This window comes from Leptonychotes weddellii, chromosome 5 (genome assembly GCF_054177405.1).
Source record: "Leptonychotes weddellii isolate Sample4059 chromosome 5, ASM5417740v2, whole genome shotgun sequence".
Taxonomy (NCBI): domain Eukaryota; kingdom Metazoa; phylum Chordata; class Mammalia; order Carnivora; family Phocidae; genus Leptonychotes; species Leptonychotes weddellii.
The window spans coordinates 87,281,688-87,300,226 of NC_138373.1; the positions used below are offsets into that span (position 1 = coordinate 87,281,688).

The 18,539-nt window shown below is 41.8% G+C and overlaps 1 protein-coding gene across 1 annotated transcript in view; it reads right to left on the reverse strand.

The window, feature by feature from the left end:
• Positions 1–18,539, reverse strand: part of ITPR2 (inositol 1,4,5-trisphosphate receptor type 2) — an 838,078-nt gene that overhangs the window by 39,043 nt on the left and 780,496 nt on the right. Inside the window, exon 56 of the mRNA XM_081818942.1 lies at positions 9,033–9,193. Coding sequence (XP_081675068.1) covers positions 9,033–9,193 — 161 coding nt within the window. The remainder of the gene's footprint in view (positions 1–9,032; positions 9,194–18,539) is intronic.

The following is an 18,539-nucleotide window of genomic DNA, read 5'->3' on the forward strand; positions in this document are numbered from 1 at the left end:
CCAGGCTGTCCGTTCCATGGCAGGCTCCACCACTGCACTGAGCCATCACCTCTCCTTTGTTGGAGTTCTCTGTCTCCTGGATTTCACCAAAGCTTCCTGAAGGAAGCTCAACCTTGAACCCTAGGCAACCCAGCGATTGGAGCGCAGTAAGCACTCAGCCAGTGTTTGTTTGATGAAGAAACCTTTCACCAATGGGAAATAATTTATTGGCCTGCATTTTTAAGGCATTTTACATCGTACCTCAACTACTGCAGCTGAGAGACTAAGAATTCTAATTCCTTAAAATATCGGAGACATCCTTTCATCCTTCCAAAGATGTCTTTTGGTTTTGGGTTTTTTCCCTACCTTTCCTCCAACACTTGACTTACATAATAATTGATCTTAGTCAAGTTTTGCCTGATTCTTCAGTAGATGAAGCACAGCTAAAAGTAAAAATCATAGCCATTGGCCCCAGAAAAATTTGTAGCTGGGTCCTGGTTCAAGCACTTATTTGCCGAGCACCTTTGGATAAGTAATGAACTTCTCTAAGCCTCAGTTGCCATAAAGTGGGTATAATTAAATAACATGCAAAGCTGCTGGCACACATCATAAATTTGGTTTCCTTTCTTCTTGGCTATGCACACTTTCCCTTTAAGATACACACCTTGTCTGGAATATATTCCCCTCCATTTCTTCTGTCGAAATCCTTTTCAAGGTCCAATTCTCCTCATAATCTTCTCTGTCCTACTGTCCCCAGTCCCTTCAGCCACAAAGACCTGTCCTGCCATCTGAGCTCCAGTGTTTCCATGTCTTATTCATTCTGCCCAACAAATCTATGCTGAGTACCTACTGTGTGCTGGGTGTGAATTTAGGTGCTGGGAATACAGCAGTGATCAAACCAGGTGTGTAAATGCTGAAGTCATAGTGGAGAGGAATTAACACATCAGTAAGTATAAAAACAATACTAGGTTCAGATTAATATAGGTGCTCGAAAGGGTGACAGGAGAGAAGTAACTGGAATGGGGGTGTCCAGGAAGGTGCCGGCATGGAAAGAGTTAGGAACGGCAACTGCAAAGAGCGGGCACCTCCATGCCAAGGCCCTGGCCAGGGAAGACATGTGAATTTCCCAGAAAAGGGCCAACATGGTTGAACTGTAGTTGGCTAAGGAAGGTGGAATGAGGTGAGACTGGTGAAGTAGGCTGGGCCCAGGTGGTCTGAGGGGCCACGGGAAAGAGTCTGGATCTTATTCCAAGCACCACTGAAAGGTTTCAGGCAGGGGCATAACTGTCATTTGAGATTTCTCCAGATGCTGTGTGTTGGTATATCTACTTTACCTCTCACCAGAGGTATTTGTGCTATAGTTTCCAGTGACGGTAGGTGTCTTTGCTGTCAAATTGTGGTTCTGTGAGGCCAGTGACCAGGTTTTACTCTTGTTTTGATTGGTGCCTTGTGCGCAGTGCTCCCTGGCAAATTCTTGCCAAATTAAATTGAAATATCCTGCAGCCTCTGTCTTTCTGGCCTGCAGTTGTAATAATTGTAATTGCAATACTTCGAATCACCGTAGGAAGCTTGCAGTTGCCAACCAGCTCTGAACGAGTCTATTTTTCCTATTTGAATTCCTCTCAGGCCTTCCTGCAACTGTAGGGCTGTCAGCTGACTTCCTGTCTCCCGGCCAGGTCCACTCTCTGCCCTGGACTGAATGTGTATAGTTCCCCTCCCCCGGTCTGCAGAGCACGAGGCCTGCTGCTGGGGGTGCTGGGTGTAGCCGGCCTGGCCTGCTCTCAAAGGAAGCACGGCTTCTAGCTTTGGACACCCCACGGCATCTGATAATAACAGAGCATTCAGTGGCCATTTGCATGTGCCGGGCACGTTACGGACACAGCGTACCTTTCCGCTGGCTGTGCAACTTTGGGCGAGTCATCAGTGTCCTCTAAGCCTGCTTCCTCATGGGCAGAATGGCGACAGTTCTAGCAGAGTGCCTCCCAGGGTTGTCCCAGGGCCGTAAAAGAGATCACACGTGACAGACACTTAGCACAGCACCTGGCACAGAGTCAGCACTCATCAAATGTCAGTTACATTAGCAGTGGTGCTGTTTGTGCACATAAGTTTATTTCGTCCTCATAGCAACTCTGCGAGGGAAGCCTTCTATCCAGGGCCAACATTTAGCTGGTACACGGAGATACGACTGTGCTGGTTGCTAAGACCATGGCAATATTTCTTAGTTGCCACATTAGCCACTGTCCCAGCCCTCCAAAGACTCCCTCTCCCCCTAGGACCCTGCAGCCTTCTCTGCCCAGGTGTTTTCCCTGGGCCCCTGGAATCCTTGCTTCCCCCCCACCCCCGCCCCCAATCCAGCAACCACAGGGACAGGGACAGGGCGCCGGACAGCAGGAGGCCTCCCGGATCCAGCCACACTCAGCCAGTTCTACTCTGAGTGCTGACTGGCTGGTTGTACTTGCTCCATTGATGGGTAAGGCGAAGTGAAGAGGGGAAAGTCACCCATCATGTAAATGGAAATCCTAAGAAGTCAAACTTCAGAATCTATTACCTAGGCTTACTCCTTTACACTGAGCTTCTCCTCAGCGCTGATTAGAAACACTAAACAAAAGCCAGTTGTTGGTTTTTTGAACTCGGAGAACTATCCCCTGGCTGCCAGCAGATTCAGCGTTGAAGAGTTCAGGAAGTAGTCAATGAGACCTGCCTGCTCTTGACTCTATTCCCCATTGCATTCCCCTCCACGAAGCTCATTTAAACACGATTTGGCCCCAGTCCTTTATCCTCACTTCCAGCACTGAGGACAGAGTCTGAGATGAAGACTCTGTGTACAGCCACCCTTAAGTAAGTAAGAAGTACTTACCATTTTTATCTCTATTTTTACAAACTAAAAAGAAGATGAGAACGGGGTTAAATGTGGTAACTCATAGATATTATATATGAATACGAAATAAGGAATTAGAATAATGTAGAGGATAGACCCCACAATGACAATGAAATCCAGACTTGAGAAGTGAAAAGGATCCCTCTTAAATTGAAGACACCTGTCTGGACTTAAAATACGGAAAGCAAAGGTGGTGTCTCCTTCAACGTATACGTTTACTTCTTAATTGTGCATCCTGAGCTGCAAAGACCCTCGTGGTTTGTCTCGAAATGTAAACATTTTTAACAGTGTCTTATGAAGTTCTAAAGTCGTAGGTTTTAAAGATTGAGCAGTTACATAATTGGCTTAATTAGATCCAATTACAAAATTGGCATAAATTAGAAACAATAGAATCAGAACATATAATTTCATAGTTATGACACATAACAATAATGCAGAAATTAAGTCGGCAAATGGTGCTAACGGAGGAGGGGCGCATACAAATCCTGGAAGACTTGATGTCTTTCGTGAGCCCAAACATCTCCCCCTCCAACAGTTGCTGCTCAAAACCTGGGTTAACTATAAACAAGATTGATTCTGAGTTCTAGACATGGAAAACATCTGGAAAATTGTTAGTTCTTTTCCTCTGTTCTGGAGCTAGAGTAATGGGTGACTAGATTTCTATCTCATTGAAAGGACCATCCCTCTCTTTCTGAAGTCTCAATAGATTATTGCAAGGAAGAATTTATTCTTTAGGGTGAGTTCCGCTGTACAAGCCTCCACTGCACATGCGCACCCCTCTGCCAGGACAGCAGCCTCAGGCCCTCTCCTGAGATGGGGGCAGGAATGTAGGGGGACTGGGTTTGAGAAACACGGCAAGAGGGGATTAAATTGCCTTGGCTCTCAAATCAGCCACACGATGATTACTAATGCTGCATTCATTATACTTGGTTCAGGTGGCCTAACCCTTCCTGCTGCATCTTTATCTTCCAATTTTAAAAGAGGGGAAAAGATGACATTTGACTAATGAGAAATTCATGTTCTGAACTCCTGCAGCTATTTTGGTATATCTTTCTGTAAGTTATGTCCAACGACCAGAGGGCTAAGAAAAAAACCATTCATTTGTTAATTTACTCGTTATTTTATTATTCATTCAATAAATGCGTTGAGCTTCCTGGGGGAAAGAGACTATTTCTTACTTATCCTTCTGTATCAAACCCATAAAGAGCTGCTAGGAGACAGGGAGCACTCACTGTTTATCAAATTGCTTTTAAGGCTTATTACAGATATTACCTGCCCTGCTATTACAAAGAACAAAGGGCTTCGCTGTTCCTGGTTGTGGCCTTCAAGAAACTCACAACTCTTTTTTTGTGTCAAGACAATTATTATGTTAACCAAAGCCTGAGTTAAATTGTCCTAGCGGACATCACCATAATACTGGGACACTAGACAGGAGTCAAGTAAATAGAAGAGCTTAAAAGTACCCTGTACTAAAAATGAGCAAATGACCCCCGAAAACCTATGGTGCTGGGGGGGGGTGGCCTGCCAGGGTCTCAGTGGCAGCCCAGGATGGCGGAGCCCACGGGGAAGGTGGCAGGTCTCTGAATGGGCACAATAGCTCTCTTATAGGCACCTCTGATTTTGATCCTGCTGTTTGCCAAATTAAGTTATAAATATCCCCAAAGGCCCCAACCCTATCTCAGCAAACGAACACTGAAAATCTGAAAATGTCCTCAAAATGTTAGAGAAACGTCTAAAAGCCTTGGGCATTTTTTCTAATGATCTCAATTTTGTTTGTTCCTTCTCAGTCATCATCCTTTGGGTAATGGGAGAAGCAAAAGGGCTTAGTGATGCTCAAAGGCCATTACTAGTACAGGCTGGAGGATTTATCCTCTTATACCCTTTCCTCCAGTTTATTGGATTCCCTTTCATGATTTTTACTTTCCAAAGCATGGGCCTTCCTTTTTCCTTCTCACTTTCTGTTCCCAATAAATACAAGCTCAAAATATCAATTCCCTTACCAAAAATGAGGATTTGCTTGCCAGGGGAAAATATATTCCCCAGATACCTTGATCAACTCACATCTCCCCTAACAATATCCCAGGAGAAACTCTGTGTTCGTTCAGATACTCAGACAGTGGCTGATAATCAAACAGCTTAGTTTGGCGTCTGAAGGCAAGGGAAGGAAGATTTCAATTTCTCTTCATATTTCGGAGTCTTGATCCTATTACTGGATGGATGTAGAGGCACAAGTATATTTCCTTAGATTCTAACCTCTAGAAATCAACTTATTTACAATGTACGATTTAATGCATATTGATATAAATAGTCCGTATTGACCTAGTAATAAAGTTAAAGCATTGGAGGTGAAAAAAAAATATACTGAGGAGAGAAACATCCCCCAAACTTGTTATATTCTCATTTTCCTCATGTCACCATAAAGAAGGAGGCACTTCCGGGGCACCTGAGTGGCTCAGTTGGTTAAGCAGCTGCCTTCGGCTCAGGTCATGATCCCAGGGTTCTGGGATCAAGCCCCGCATCGGGCTCCCTGCTCATCAGGGAGCCTGCTTCTTCCTCTCCCTCTGCCTGCCTCTCTGCCTACTTGTGCTTTCTATCTCTCTGTCAAATAAATAAATAAATAAATACTCTTTAAAAAAAAAAAAGGAAGGAGGCACTTCCTAAGGGTCTCAAAGTACAAATCAGATATACTTAAACAGTGTAGTAGAAGTTCTACTGATAAACAAGCACTTAAATCAACCTGGTAAATGAACTATTTTTAAGGAGCAAAAATAAAAGTGGTAGGAAAATGTCTGTAAGGTTTCCTTCCAAACTGTTATGAGTAGTTGCCTCTGGGTTGGAGAGAGGAAATACATAGTCTTTGAATTGAGTCGTAGACTTGCTTCAACTTGCTGTGTGCTCTAAAATCTCAATCTCTCTCTCTCCTTCTCTCTGAGGATCAGGATTACAAAGCCATAATCTCCACAGAGCTTGGAGTAACAGATTTTCTAAATTGGGTTCATTAGCTACAGATTTTTTGAAATGTTCCAAAAAGGCTATTCCAGTAAGTGAGCACTCTTCTGTGTAAATGACTTTTTGTTTCCATGTCCTGAGCTTAATAATTTCCCTCTTCCTTCTCCTGGCCATTGAAATTCAGAAACAGTGCTTGTTTTCTTGGCCATGCCCTGCTTGGATGAGAATGAGATATTTCATATTGGAATAAGCTGGTGAGTGCTCCTCCGTCCTGTCACGGTTCTGGAGAGAGGTGATGGAATAGGATCGGCAGAAACATGGATAAGTACAGGGATCCTTAAAAATTCAAGTACAAGGGCTTGGCAAAATGCTGGTTTTCATGTTAAGGTGAAAGATGGGTCTTATGGTAAAGGCCACCTGGTGATTTCCTTATTACAAAACCCAAAGGCTCTGTTTGGCCAGTCTCTTCTTCATGGTCTCTCTGCAGCAATTAATGCTGTTGAAACTCTTGGCATTGTGAGGCTCATCTCTTGGCTTTTGACACACTCCACATCCTAGTTCTCTTTCTGCCCCTTTTATTGTCTTCCTTTCTACTTATTTTCCTTGTCTTTGTTCTTTTTCCTGAATGGGGGATCCCCCAGGTTCTGTCTTGGGCTTTCTCTTCCTTTCTCTCTTTACACATTCTCCCTTCTCCCATCTCTCCATAATATGATGACTTCAACTGTCACTTCATGTGGACAGTCACAGTAAAAACTGTCAGCTACCGAGTACCTTCACTGCTAGCCACGTTTAACGTATTATCTCACTGATCTCACACCAATTTTCTTCCTTTTGGATGAGGAGACAGAGGCCCTGATAGGTTCAAAGATTGCCCAAGATATCCTAGACCACACAGCAAGTAAGTGACAGAGCTAAGGTCTGAGGCCAGATCTTTCTGGCTCGAAGGTTCATGCTGTTGTCACTACCCTGTCCCTCCTAATTTATGACTCAGCTTCTACTCTCATTTTGAATTCAACAAGTGTTCTTCTATGAGCAGCCTCTCCTCTTGCAGAAGTCCTTCTGAAACCGATGCCCCACCTTTCTCCCAATGACCAGGCTCACAACGTCAGGTGTCTTGGGCTCATCTTGTAGTCTACCGCCTCTCCTGATCCTCCCTACCCCGAATCTCATCAACTGCCAAATACCACCTCTGATTTCATCTTTCCCCTCTCCCAACCAGCCTATGCACCATGGCCTGACTACTGTTCTAGGCCACATCATTCCCGTAGTGAAATCCTTCAGTGGCTCCCAATTCCTGATGAAATGCTATCCCGAACTGACACTTACCACTCAAAAGTCCAATCTATTTTCTCTATCCTCTCTTTCAGAGTTCCTTTACAAGTGGACTATGTGCCAGTGAAACTGGGCCAATGTCCGCCTGAATGTCTGAGTGTTCCATCTCTATGCCTTTGTTCAGGCTTCTCCCTCTTACAGGAACTCACTCTTAATCCAACAGACACCCCCAATCTACACAAATCCCACCCTGTCTGATATACTGCCCCCCAACACACACACACACACACACACACACACACACAAACAAACAAACAATTCCCTTCCATCACCTCTCTGTTGGGTGTCACTCTACATGTTTAAGCCTTCGCAGATTTTCATTTGTTCCACTCTTGGGGAACTTAGCCTATTTTACTTTTGGCTTGTTATTCTCCTCTCCCTTTTATTAAGCTCTAAATTCCTTGGCAGAGAAGGAATGTGTCAGACTCTTCAGTGTATTCCCCCAAATCTTTTAGTCCAAGGGATGCAATAGATGCCCAGTAAATATGTATTCATTAAATTGACTCAAACTTTGATAAAATAAAGCAATGTGAAGTTGCATTTTAAACATAATGCTCTACATGTTTCTTCCCCAGCAAGCAGATGCAAAATATTTCACATAGATGGTCCCCGAACATCTTGAGATCAAGAATGTATAAATAACGACTATGAGTGCCTATATTCAAACCGATTACCTTTTTTCCTAATGCAGAAGGGAGAGAGGGCAGAAAAGGAAACATGGAGAAAAAAGAAACAATGTTAGGTTCTGCCCACTGTCACATAAGGAATGACAGCTTCATAGTAAGATGCAAACCTCTAATCACATAGAACAACTTATATGTGTTCTATGCAAGTCAAAAAGAAAAAAACATGAAAATGCTCAGCAATAAAAATTCAGTTTACATGTAGCCCTCCTGCGACATATAAATATTGTCAGGTAAGATAAATTACTGCAATGTTAACTTGCACTTATTAATATGTTACCCGCCAAACATATTCTTTGGTTGCTCCATCTACTGTAGTTTATGTCTTCCCACGTGCACGACCAGCTTCCAGAAAGAGGGACACACAGCCACTGTCACCTGGCTCTCCTGAAGCTTCAGCATTGGTGCTTACTAAATGTTACCCTTGGGACCAGGCAGCAAGGAGGATCACGACTCTTCTAAAGCCTCACTCTCAAATAGTTTTATAAGAAGATTTTTGAGAAAAAAATTCCAACATACAGCTATGTTTATTATAAGAATACAAGAATTTATATCAGATGCAGTAATACTCACTAAATGTGTATCATGATACACTAACGCTGTAACTTTGACTTCTCTTTAAGCCACTTAGTTTTAATCTTCTGTAAAACAGAAGAAAGTCCAAGTCATGAACAACCACAGCCTTTGCTACTGATCTTAATGAGGAGTTAGTTATAAGCAAGTAGGTATGGCAGAATCAGTGCCAATCATTACCAACACCCCAAACTGTATATAGCTTGGAAACCAGTGTTCTCTCATTGAGATCAAACATTATACTCTTCCCAAACATGGTTCAATTTCTTAAACTCCTGATTTCTGAAATCCAAGAATTTCTTAAAGTATGACTCTTCTGTTCATATTTGCCAATGGGAAAGTTCCAGATATGGGGAACTGAGATATCAGCAATGACACGAGGGCAGAAGATGACAGACGTGGCTGAGATGGTGCTATTCACTGCACAGAGAATTCTTCAGTAAATATCATCTGTGCACTTGAGACTTAGATTTGGTTTCTATAACCAAGAAGTCCAACGATTTAGCCAGTATGAGGATTCTTCATTGATTGACAGTCCTATTTAGAAGTTAACACAATGATTGGGAGAAGGTAGGGTAGAGAAGGGGAAAGCATACAACTGCAACCTCGTCAAAGGTTCAAATGCTCTCATCACTCACCACGATCATTTGAGCCACATAACTTTCAGGTCCAGTGTATTCAGTTGGGTCTTTAACCTTCACCAGGACTAGGAAGTACAGATAATGCCACATATTGTGTTCTGACTTGATGTGCTCCTCAAATGAAACCGTTTTATTATCAAACTTGTCCCTCTCAAGTCCTGCAAAACACAGAAGACATAATGTATGTAATTTGTCATTTAATCAGCACTTACTTCTTAGCATAAAAACAAAACATCACAATTACGTGAATAAAGGCTTTCCGTGAGTGTGCCAATTTAGAATGTTATGATTAAAAACAGCACAGTACACAAGACCTCCAGAAAAAAGGCCATAGCTTGTAGATTTCTTCCAAACTAACATTCTCCCCCCTCCATCCCCTATCCAATGGATCCTTGGAGATGTGTGGTCCTGTTATCATTGTAAAATTTGCAGATAATTTTAAATATAGCCATGTCAAAACTGTCCAATTAAACTGGACCACAAATCTAAGAAAAAGTAAAAATGATTGTGCAATAAAAGGCACGCTTGTTAATCAGGACATAAAAAATAAAAGTTATTTTATCCAGGAACTTGGGTAAAAAGAGGAGAGGCAGCTGAGAGAGTCATCTTGAAAACCATTTGTAATCAGCACAGGGCAAGCCAGCGTCCATAGTGATCTTTGCTCCGAGTGCAGTAGGGCTCCAGCCCTTTAGACTACTGTGCCTGGCATTTTAAGGAGGAGATGGTCTTTTCAATATCCAGAGCAGATTTTCAGCTGCTGGAAGGACACTGAGGAGAGGTTCTGCATAGTAAGATTCTTTTCTCTCAAGGGTTGAAGGGTGGATGAAAGAAAATGAATGGAGATGAAGAAAAACATCTACGGAAAAATGAATTCAATTGCCAAGTAAAATGGGATGTTGGGATTCAGTCTGGTTTTGCAGTTGAGGTACTGGAGAAGAAACTAGGAAATTGAATTCCAATCCTGGCTATTCTTTTCTAAGCATAATTTAAAAAAGCCATTCAGGCATGAAGAAGACTCTTTAAATAATAAGATATGAAGTACAATAAGTAAAAAGAAAAAAATCTGTCCCTAGTGGAAGGGTGACCTTTTAAATTATATTATTGGATATTTTAATGGAAAATACCATAAAATTAGCTGGCTGATGGTGATGCCTCATCTTATTTGACCCATCATCAGCTCGGCATGGCCCAAATAAAATCCATACTCTTCCCCAAAACTGCTCCACCCACAGTCCTCCTCTTCATTCCATGGCAACTCTAGTCTTCCAGTTGTTCAAGCCAAAAACCAAGGAGTCATCCTCAAATCCTTTCTCCCACCCATATCCAATTCATGTTGAAATTCTCTTGGCTCTACCTTCAACATATACGTGGAATCTAGTCCCTTCTCACGGCCTCCACAGCCGCCGCGCTTATCTGAGCCTTCATCATCTCTCACCTGGACTACTGCAATTGCCTCCCAGGCCCCCCTGTTTCCACTTCAACTCTCTGTGGCCTATACTCGACACAGCAGCCACTGAGATACTTCAAAACCCAAGGTAGGATGGTGTCTCTCCTCTGTTCCAAACCCTGTGGTGGTTCTCCACCAACTCAACATAAAGATCAAAGGCCTTACAATGGCTTATGAGTAGGGTTGCCAGATAAAATATAGGATGCTCAGGTGAGACCAAGTTAAGTTTGAGGTTCAGATAAATAATGACCAGTTGTTGAGTATAAGTAGGTCCCATGTGGTATCTATTTGCTAAAGTGTAAGTGATTTAGCCCTATAGCCTCGCTGACCTTGTCTCTTACTCCCCTCCCCCTTGCGAGCTCTCATCCAGCGATACTGGCCTACTTGTTGCTCGCATGCAGACTCCTGCTTCAGGGCCTTTGGACTGGTTGCTTCTTCTGTCCACAGCGCTCTTCTCTCTGGTGTCTCTCTAACTTGCTCACCTTTAAGCTTTTGCTCAAATCTCACCTTCTCCATGTGGCTTAACTTGATCACCCTATTTAGTCCTACAACCTGCCCCTTCCCTTTTGCCAACAGCCTCAATCACTCTTTCTCTTTTATCCTCTTTTTCCTAGAGTGCTTATCACCTCCTAACAAAATGAACATAGCCACAACAAAGGTGTTAAATTAAACTGGACCACAAGTCTAAGATAAAGAGGTAAAAATGATTGTGCGAGAAAAAGCCTGCCTGCTTATTAGTACAGAAGAAAGGAATGCCATTTTATCTAGGAACTTAGATAAGAGCTTATTATGTTTATTATTTATTGTGTGTCCAGGAGCAGATATATTTGTCTCTTTTCTTCACCAACGGTCCTATAGCTAACCTGGGTGTCCGGTTTATAGTCAGCCCTGAATACGGTATTTATGGAATGAATTAAGAATATTTCACTAATAAAATGTTATTCCACATGGGTGACTATAATCAAAAACAGATTAATAACAAATCTTGGTGATGATGTGGATGGACTGGAGCCCTCATACTCTGCTGGTGGGAATGTGAAAGAGTACAGCTACTTTAGAAAACAGTTTGGCAGCTCCTCAAAAGGTTAAACATAGAGTGACCATATGACCCAGCAAGTCCACTTGTAGGTACCTGACCCAAAGAACAGAAAACACATGTCCACACAAAAGCTAGGGCATGAATGTGCACAATAGCATTATTCCTAAGAGCCAAAAAGTAGAAACAATCCAAATGTTCATCAATGAATGAAAAGATAAACAAAATATATCATATCATACAATGGAATTTTCAGCCATACAAAGGATGAAGCACTGATGTGTGCTACACCATGAATCTTGAAAACATCATACTAAGTAAAAGAAGCAGGCCCCAGAAGGCCACATATTATACGGTCCCATTTATGTAAAATGTCCAGGGGAGGCAAATCTGTAGAGACAGAAAGTAGATCAACGGTTGCCTAGGGCTGAGGAGGAGGAAAGGCTGGGGGTGGAGGGTTGGTGGGTGATGGTTAACAGGTATGAGGTTTCTTTTGGGGGCAATGAAAATGTTCTAAAATTGATTGTGATGATGGATGCACAACTCTGAATATATACTAAGAACCACTGAATTGTAGACTTCAAATGGGTGAGTTGTAGGGTATATAAATTATATCTCAATAGAACACTTAAAAAGAGAGAGAGAGAGAGAGAATGTTAAAGTAGATTTTCCCAGAATTCAGTTCAAACAATTACCTTTCTGTTGCAAGGTACATAGGGCTATAAGAATAATGTGTCTACTATCAATTAATCTGTAATACGGTAGAGAAAACAGATAGCTTGCACTATATCCTGAAGTGGTATAAACTGCCAAGGAAGCACAGAGGAGGACAAAATGAATTGTGACAAGGTACATTTTAAAAGGTTTAAAAGAGGTGTAAAGCTTTAAGTGTCTAGCCTTGAAACAGGACTATGGCAAGTGGAAAAGAGATAAATGGTAATAAAAGCTAGCTAATTTTTATTGAGCACCTATTTGTGCTGACAACAACAGAAAGATGTTTAATTATGCTCTTATAATTACAATAATCCAATCTGACCTTTCAGCATGTGAGGAAAGAGATTCAGAGGAATTCAATAAATTGCTCAAGTTAACACCTCTCGTTAGTGGAGAAGTCGGTCGGTATATAAACAAAAAAATTTCTAGCTCAAAAGCCATGTTCTTTGGCCTTCTAGGCAAAGGAAGTGGCAGGGCAAAGCTACAGATGAAAGTAGATCACCTGTTTGGGGGAGCGTCAATTCCTCCGAAGGGAACATTTGGAAATGAAGATGTAATGGTACATTTGGCACAAACCATGAAAAGTTTTATTTTTTTTTAAACTGTGAAGAGCTTTAAATGAAAAGCTATGGAAACTGCACTTTATCCAGAAGGCCTTTGAGTGGAGACTAGCCTGTTTAGAGTTGTGCTTCAGGTAACTTCCTGTGGTGGGATTTAGAGGAAGACTGGGAATAGAGGCTAAGAGTGGGGAGACTGGGGGACTAGGGCGGTGGGGGATGTAAAGGCAGGGAACTGGTTGTCTTTCATCTTCATTGGTTCTTGCTCTCTAAGCTTTGTCAGCCATTCCCACGGTTTCCGCCATGACTGTGCTGGTGATGTGGCCCCAGCACTGACCTTTCTTCTCGACTTCAGTTTCTATTTCCAGCTGTCTACTGGGTAAATCCCCTTGGCTCGCTTATGGGCATGTCATCAAAAATTTGTTTCTTTAGCTCTTCTTTACCTCTCTTAATGAAGTCCTTGTCAACCAGGGAACTTGAAGTCATCCTTGGACTCATACTCTGACAATGTACTCTGTGCACATTTCTTAGAGCGACTCTGACTTTCTCGCCATTCTCCAAACAAACCGTGTCCTTGGAACATTCTATGCCTCCACCTCCTCTCTTTCCTGCCTTATAGGTATTCCTTTTCAAGACCTAGCTCAACTACCACTGACTTGCACAGACACAAACAGTTAGTGGATCCTCCCTGTGCCCATAACACTTTGCTATGAAAATTTATCTATTTCTAGCTTAGCCTCTACCACTTTATTGTCTGGTTTAGTTTTGTATTAGCAGCACCTGGCATAGTATCTGGAAAACAGTAGACATTCAACTAACATTGACAGAATAATTGAAAAAAAAAGAAGAGGGAGAGATTGAAGAGAAGTTTTTGGATGAAAATTTAAGAGGGTTTGATGTCCAATTAGAGGGACAGATTTAGGAGGAATCAAGAATGACCCTACAATTCCTGACCCGAATGACTGAATTTATGGTAATATCAGTACAGCAAGGAAAAACAAAAGAAGGAAGAGACTTTAGAGGGAAGATACATTTGACTGGGGATGTGCTGAATTTGTGATGCCTATAGAACAACCAGTGTTGGGCTGTTGGGTCCAAAGCTAGAAATTTTAAACAGAGACGTCAAGGTGTAAATATACTAATTCAAGGATAAGTGACATAAAATAAACAATGAAAGCCAGGGTATTGGAGGAGATGACCAAGGCGGAAAGAAAGGAAGGATAAGAGGAACTCTGTGCGCTCAACACAAAGGTTTCAGAAAAAATAAGACGGTACCTATGTTGTGTTTCCCACAAAGTACGACTAAGGTGAGGACACTCACTCACCCATCACCATACCTCTTCTCAGCTGTATTTTTCTGCATAGCCCTTAGCATCATACCTTCTATGTGTGCTGGGAAATGAGCTCCATGATGGCAGTAAATTTTGTCTATTTTGTTTACTGCAGTACCCTGGTATATAGTAGATACTCAGTAAGTAACTGTTGAACAAATAAAGTATAAATGACCTTGATGCACAAGTACAGATAAAGAACTAATATACTAAGAGAAGAACACACTGCCCCTCTCTGTCAGTATAGCCTTTATCTCCTATTAAATCACCTAGAAAGATCTTCCATTCTAGGCACCTGACTACCATCAATCCTTTCTCCATTTTGGTATTTTTGTCACACTGGTCTGTCAACATCTCCTTCTGGCTGGATTTTCAGCCTCTGGTAACTCAAAATTAATAATTAATATGGATACCAGCGCCAATTTGTTCCTATGCTTACTGCTTCAGCTCTGTCATCTGCTAATCATCACCCCATCGTGACCACCTTCTGGATCATTAGCAATTGTTCTCTGAGTCATAATTCTCAAACATCTGGTCATTGCCTTCAAGGCAAGGAACATCCCATCTGCTCTCATTGCCTGTCACAGAATCTACCTCCCCCTCTGTTGTTACTATGGGTGTCACGTGGTACGTGTGGTACTGGAGCCAATTCTCTCCTACTGTGGAGAGTCTCTCCTCTGTTGTTTGATACGATATCCCTCTTTGGATCACAACTTAACACCCAACTCTTACAGGAACCGTTTATCAATTGATCACCACTATTTTATAGCTACTAGTACAACCCCCAAGTGTCCCAACTGTCTAGATCATTCTTGTAATTAAGTTCTTTTAACATATATGGGATGTACTAGATCTTATATGTGGTAAGCAATTCCAGGAACGCACGCACATCTAGATATACATTATGATAATGCTTCTCACATATTTCTGCTAAAGGTCCTTTGAGGGCAGGGAGTAGAGAAACTTTATGCTGCTGAGGTCACAGGGGTGAGCAGCTATAAGCACTTTTCAATTTAAAAAAATTACTTTTCAATTTAAAAAAAAATTCTGTTTTATTTTAAATGTTCACATTAAATTTGTTTTACTTTAAAAATTTATTTTACTTTATAGCATACTATTTGTTCTAATGTAAAAAATACTATTAAAACTTACTCTTAGGTTAAATTACCTAAATGGTCTCTCAGATTTTTGAATAAATGTGAAGCTTCTGTACAATAGACCATGTTGATCTAATATCTCCTCCTATGCCTCCTGATTTATCACCCTATAGCTCTGTGGTAATGTGTATGCTACCGAAACAATACCCTGAATGTGACAAAATTTAAAATAACTTGGAATTGGTACACCCAGGTTTTTTGTCTGCCGTATATATCAGTCTAGTACTTACCCAATTTATCTTCCTTTTGTAGGTTATCAGCCACATAAACATAGAGATAATATTAATTCAAGCTGATTTATTGAATAGTCATTCATTAAGCAAATATTTATGAATGGTCCTCAATACATACTAAGGAGTCATAAAAAAAATAAGTATCTTAAAGAAGGGAAATTAATGTGCATTGAGGGCTTACTCAGCTAAGCATTGAGCTAGGAATTTTGATACACATGATCTCAATTATAGTCACTAAAACCGCAAAAGATGGCATTATATTCCCCATTTTCCAGATGAGGGAATAATAGTTCAAGGTGAAAAGGAAACTTGGCCAAGATCACATATCCAGGATATGAAACCAGTGTGTTTACTTAACCATAAAGTCCATGCCCTTTCTACAATGTGACAGTGTATAGCATCTGACAGAGATAAGACAACAAAAAATAAGTACGGTACCATACTGCTAAGTGTGATGTGAGCAATTTAGAAGCAGACATGTTTGCTGCTGGTTAGTGAAATCTGATAAGTCTTCATGGAATAATGGCATTAGAGCTGGCCTTAGAGAGAGGGTTGGAGTTGAACAGCTTAGGCGTTTGGGCATTCCAATTGTAAACACCGTAACTGAGAACATGTGGAGAGTCTCTAAGTTGAAGATGAGTAATGTAGTTGGGCTGGAAGTTGATCTATAAAGAGGGGAACATTGGGTGAAAAGGTGGGCAAAAAAGGGAGCTTGATTATGGAGCACATTATGTGCCAGGAAATTTGGAATTTTAGAGTTACAGACTATGCAATGCTATTGATAGACTTTTGAGTAAGGAAATGATGAAATCAAACTGGAAAAATTAGTCTGGCAGCATTGAGCAGAACATTTTGGGGTGTGAGCCAAGGTGAGCCTGAAAACCCAAGGTGTGGCTTGCGGGATGTGTGGAAGGAAGTGAGTGAGATGGGGAACACAGATTCATTAGCACATGGTAACTAGTGCACCTCGAACAGGAAAAAGGAGATGCTAAAAATGATGGAGAAGCTCCCAGCCTAGAAAACTGAAGGCCCAGTGGGATGCCGTCAATGGCAATATAGAGATCAGGATAAACTGCTAGGTCAGAAGAAGAAGATGGAAAGGCAAGCGGCACTGGTTTTCAGACATGGTAGATGTGGCTGCCAAAAGTCATGCCTGTATAGGTGTCCGTCAACAACTGAAAACAAAGGACAAAAGCCTGGAGAGAGGTTGGAGCTGTGGTTGCACATTTGGCAATAATAAAATCCGAACCGCTTATCCAGTGGTTGGGAGAAGACTTGTGATAGAACGAGAAAATGAGCAATCCAAGGCAGAAGAAAAGGTCAGCAGGAACCTAATGGGGAGAGTTAAGAAAAACATTCAATCTGGTGATGAGGGTTATTGTGATGTTTTAAGGAATTTATAAGTTATAGGTTTTTTTAAGTAACTGTGAAAGCCAAAGAGAATTTTGACAGCAAAGGGAAAGCCTAGAGGAGCAGGAATGGTACCTAAGCGATGGGCTTGCTTTGCTGTTCATCTTTCTTGTTAGAATGTCGGGGGAAGGATCACGGCCTCAAATGAGGCTCACATCTAACTGATACATTCTTCCAAAGAACCCTTTCTTCCAAGGTTGCACGCTGACATAATAGTTACTATGATTGTGAAGGGAAGGACTTAGAGGAAGCACTATAAAAGCAAGACCATGAGACACACACAAAGATTTTCAAGGGCAGCATGTCTTTTCCTCCACAGAACTCACTCTTCCATACAATGCCTCTCTTCCCCAAACCGCTGAATGATTGTATGATATCTTCCTTGGCCCCATCCCAATCTTGCTTCCCTCCATCTAGTCTAGATATATAAAGAAAGACTCTTCTTTCTGCCTCATTTCCTTCTGGTAAATCTCCCCCAGCATTGTGTAACTTATCCTCATGGAAAGTACTCCATCTTTATTCTGAATCACCTGAATGAGAAATCCAAAGGCTCTATTTGGCATAATATGTTACTGGCCTTCTCTGCTTTGAAATAGTTGATAATCAATCACTTTCTTTCCAAGGCTGTGTCCTCCCCTCATATCCATATGACACAAATTCTTGGTTCTCCTCACACCATTCTGACTGGAAAGATCTATGTGTGTGTGCGTGCATTGACCCTGTTTCTCTCAACTCTTCAGTGCTGATATTTCCCACTTTAAACCCCATTTTCTTCTCTTCCCTCTCTGAAGTCTTCCCCATGCTCTGGCTTTGGCTACCACACACAGACGGAGGATTCCCCAATAACTGTCTCTAGTGCAGATTCATTCTCTGAGGCTCAGACCCATGCTGACCTCTGTGCTGGGTGTGGCCCACTGGGGTGTTGAGTACACACTGCAATTTCAGTATTTCCAAAGCCAAACTCAGCATATTCCTCTCCAAATCTTTTCTTCTTTTCTTCTCAAACTCAACAGTTGGTACTACCACCCACCCACACACCCAACTATCTTTCATATTCATTCCTAACCACTGAGATTTTAAAAGTCTGTCTCTAAGTATTCCATGACCCTGTCCTCTACCCTTAATACTGCACCCTAACTTTCCTGCATCAAAGTTTTGTTACCTTTCACTTGGACTATGTCCCCTGAAAAACAACTTCTGTAGCTGCCCCATTGCTCTAAAACAAAAATTAGACCCTGTACTCTTCTACTTAAATTCTTTAATGGTTCAGCATCCTCTATAAGTCTACAGGACAAAGTCCAAGTCTTTTAACATAAAAGGCCATGTTCTGGTGAACCTCTTCTTGGGGCATAGACTGCACTGAAATTCATGCTCCAGCAACACTGAGCTCCTTATAGTAACTGAAGACTCCCATTGTGCTGTTCTTCCCTTCATGCCTGTTCTTATTCTGGTCACTCTGCTTCTACCCACTTAATTTTTTTAAAGATTTTACTTATTTATGTGAGAGAGAGAGAGCACGAGTAGGGGGAAGGGTAGAGGGGAGAAGCAGATTCCCCACTGACGTGAAGTGGGGCTTGATCCCAGGACCCCAGGATCATGACCTGAGTCGAAGGCAGATG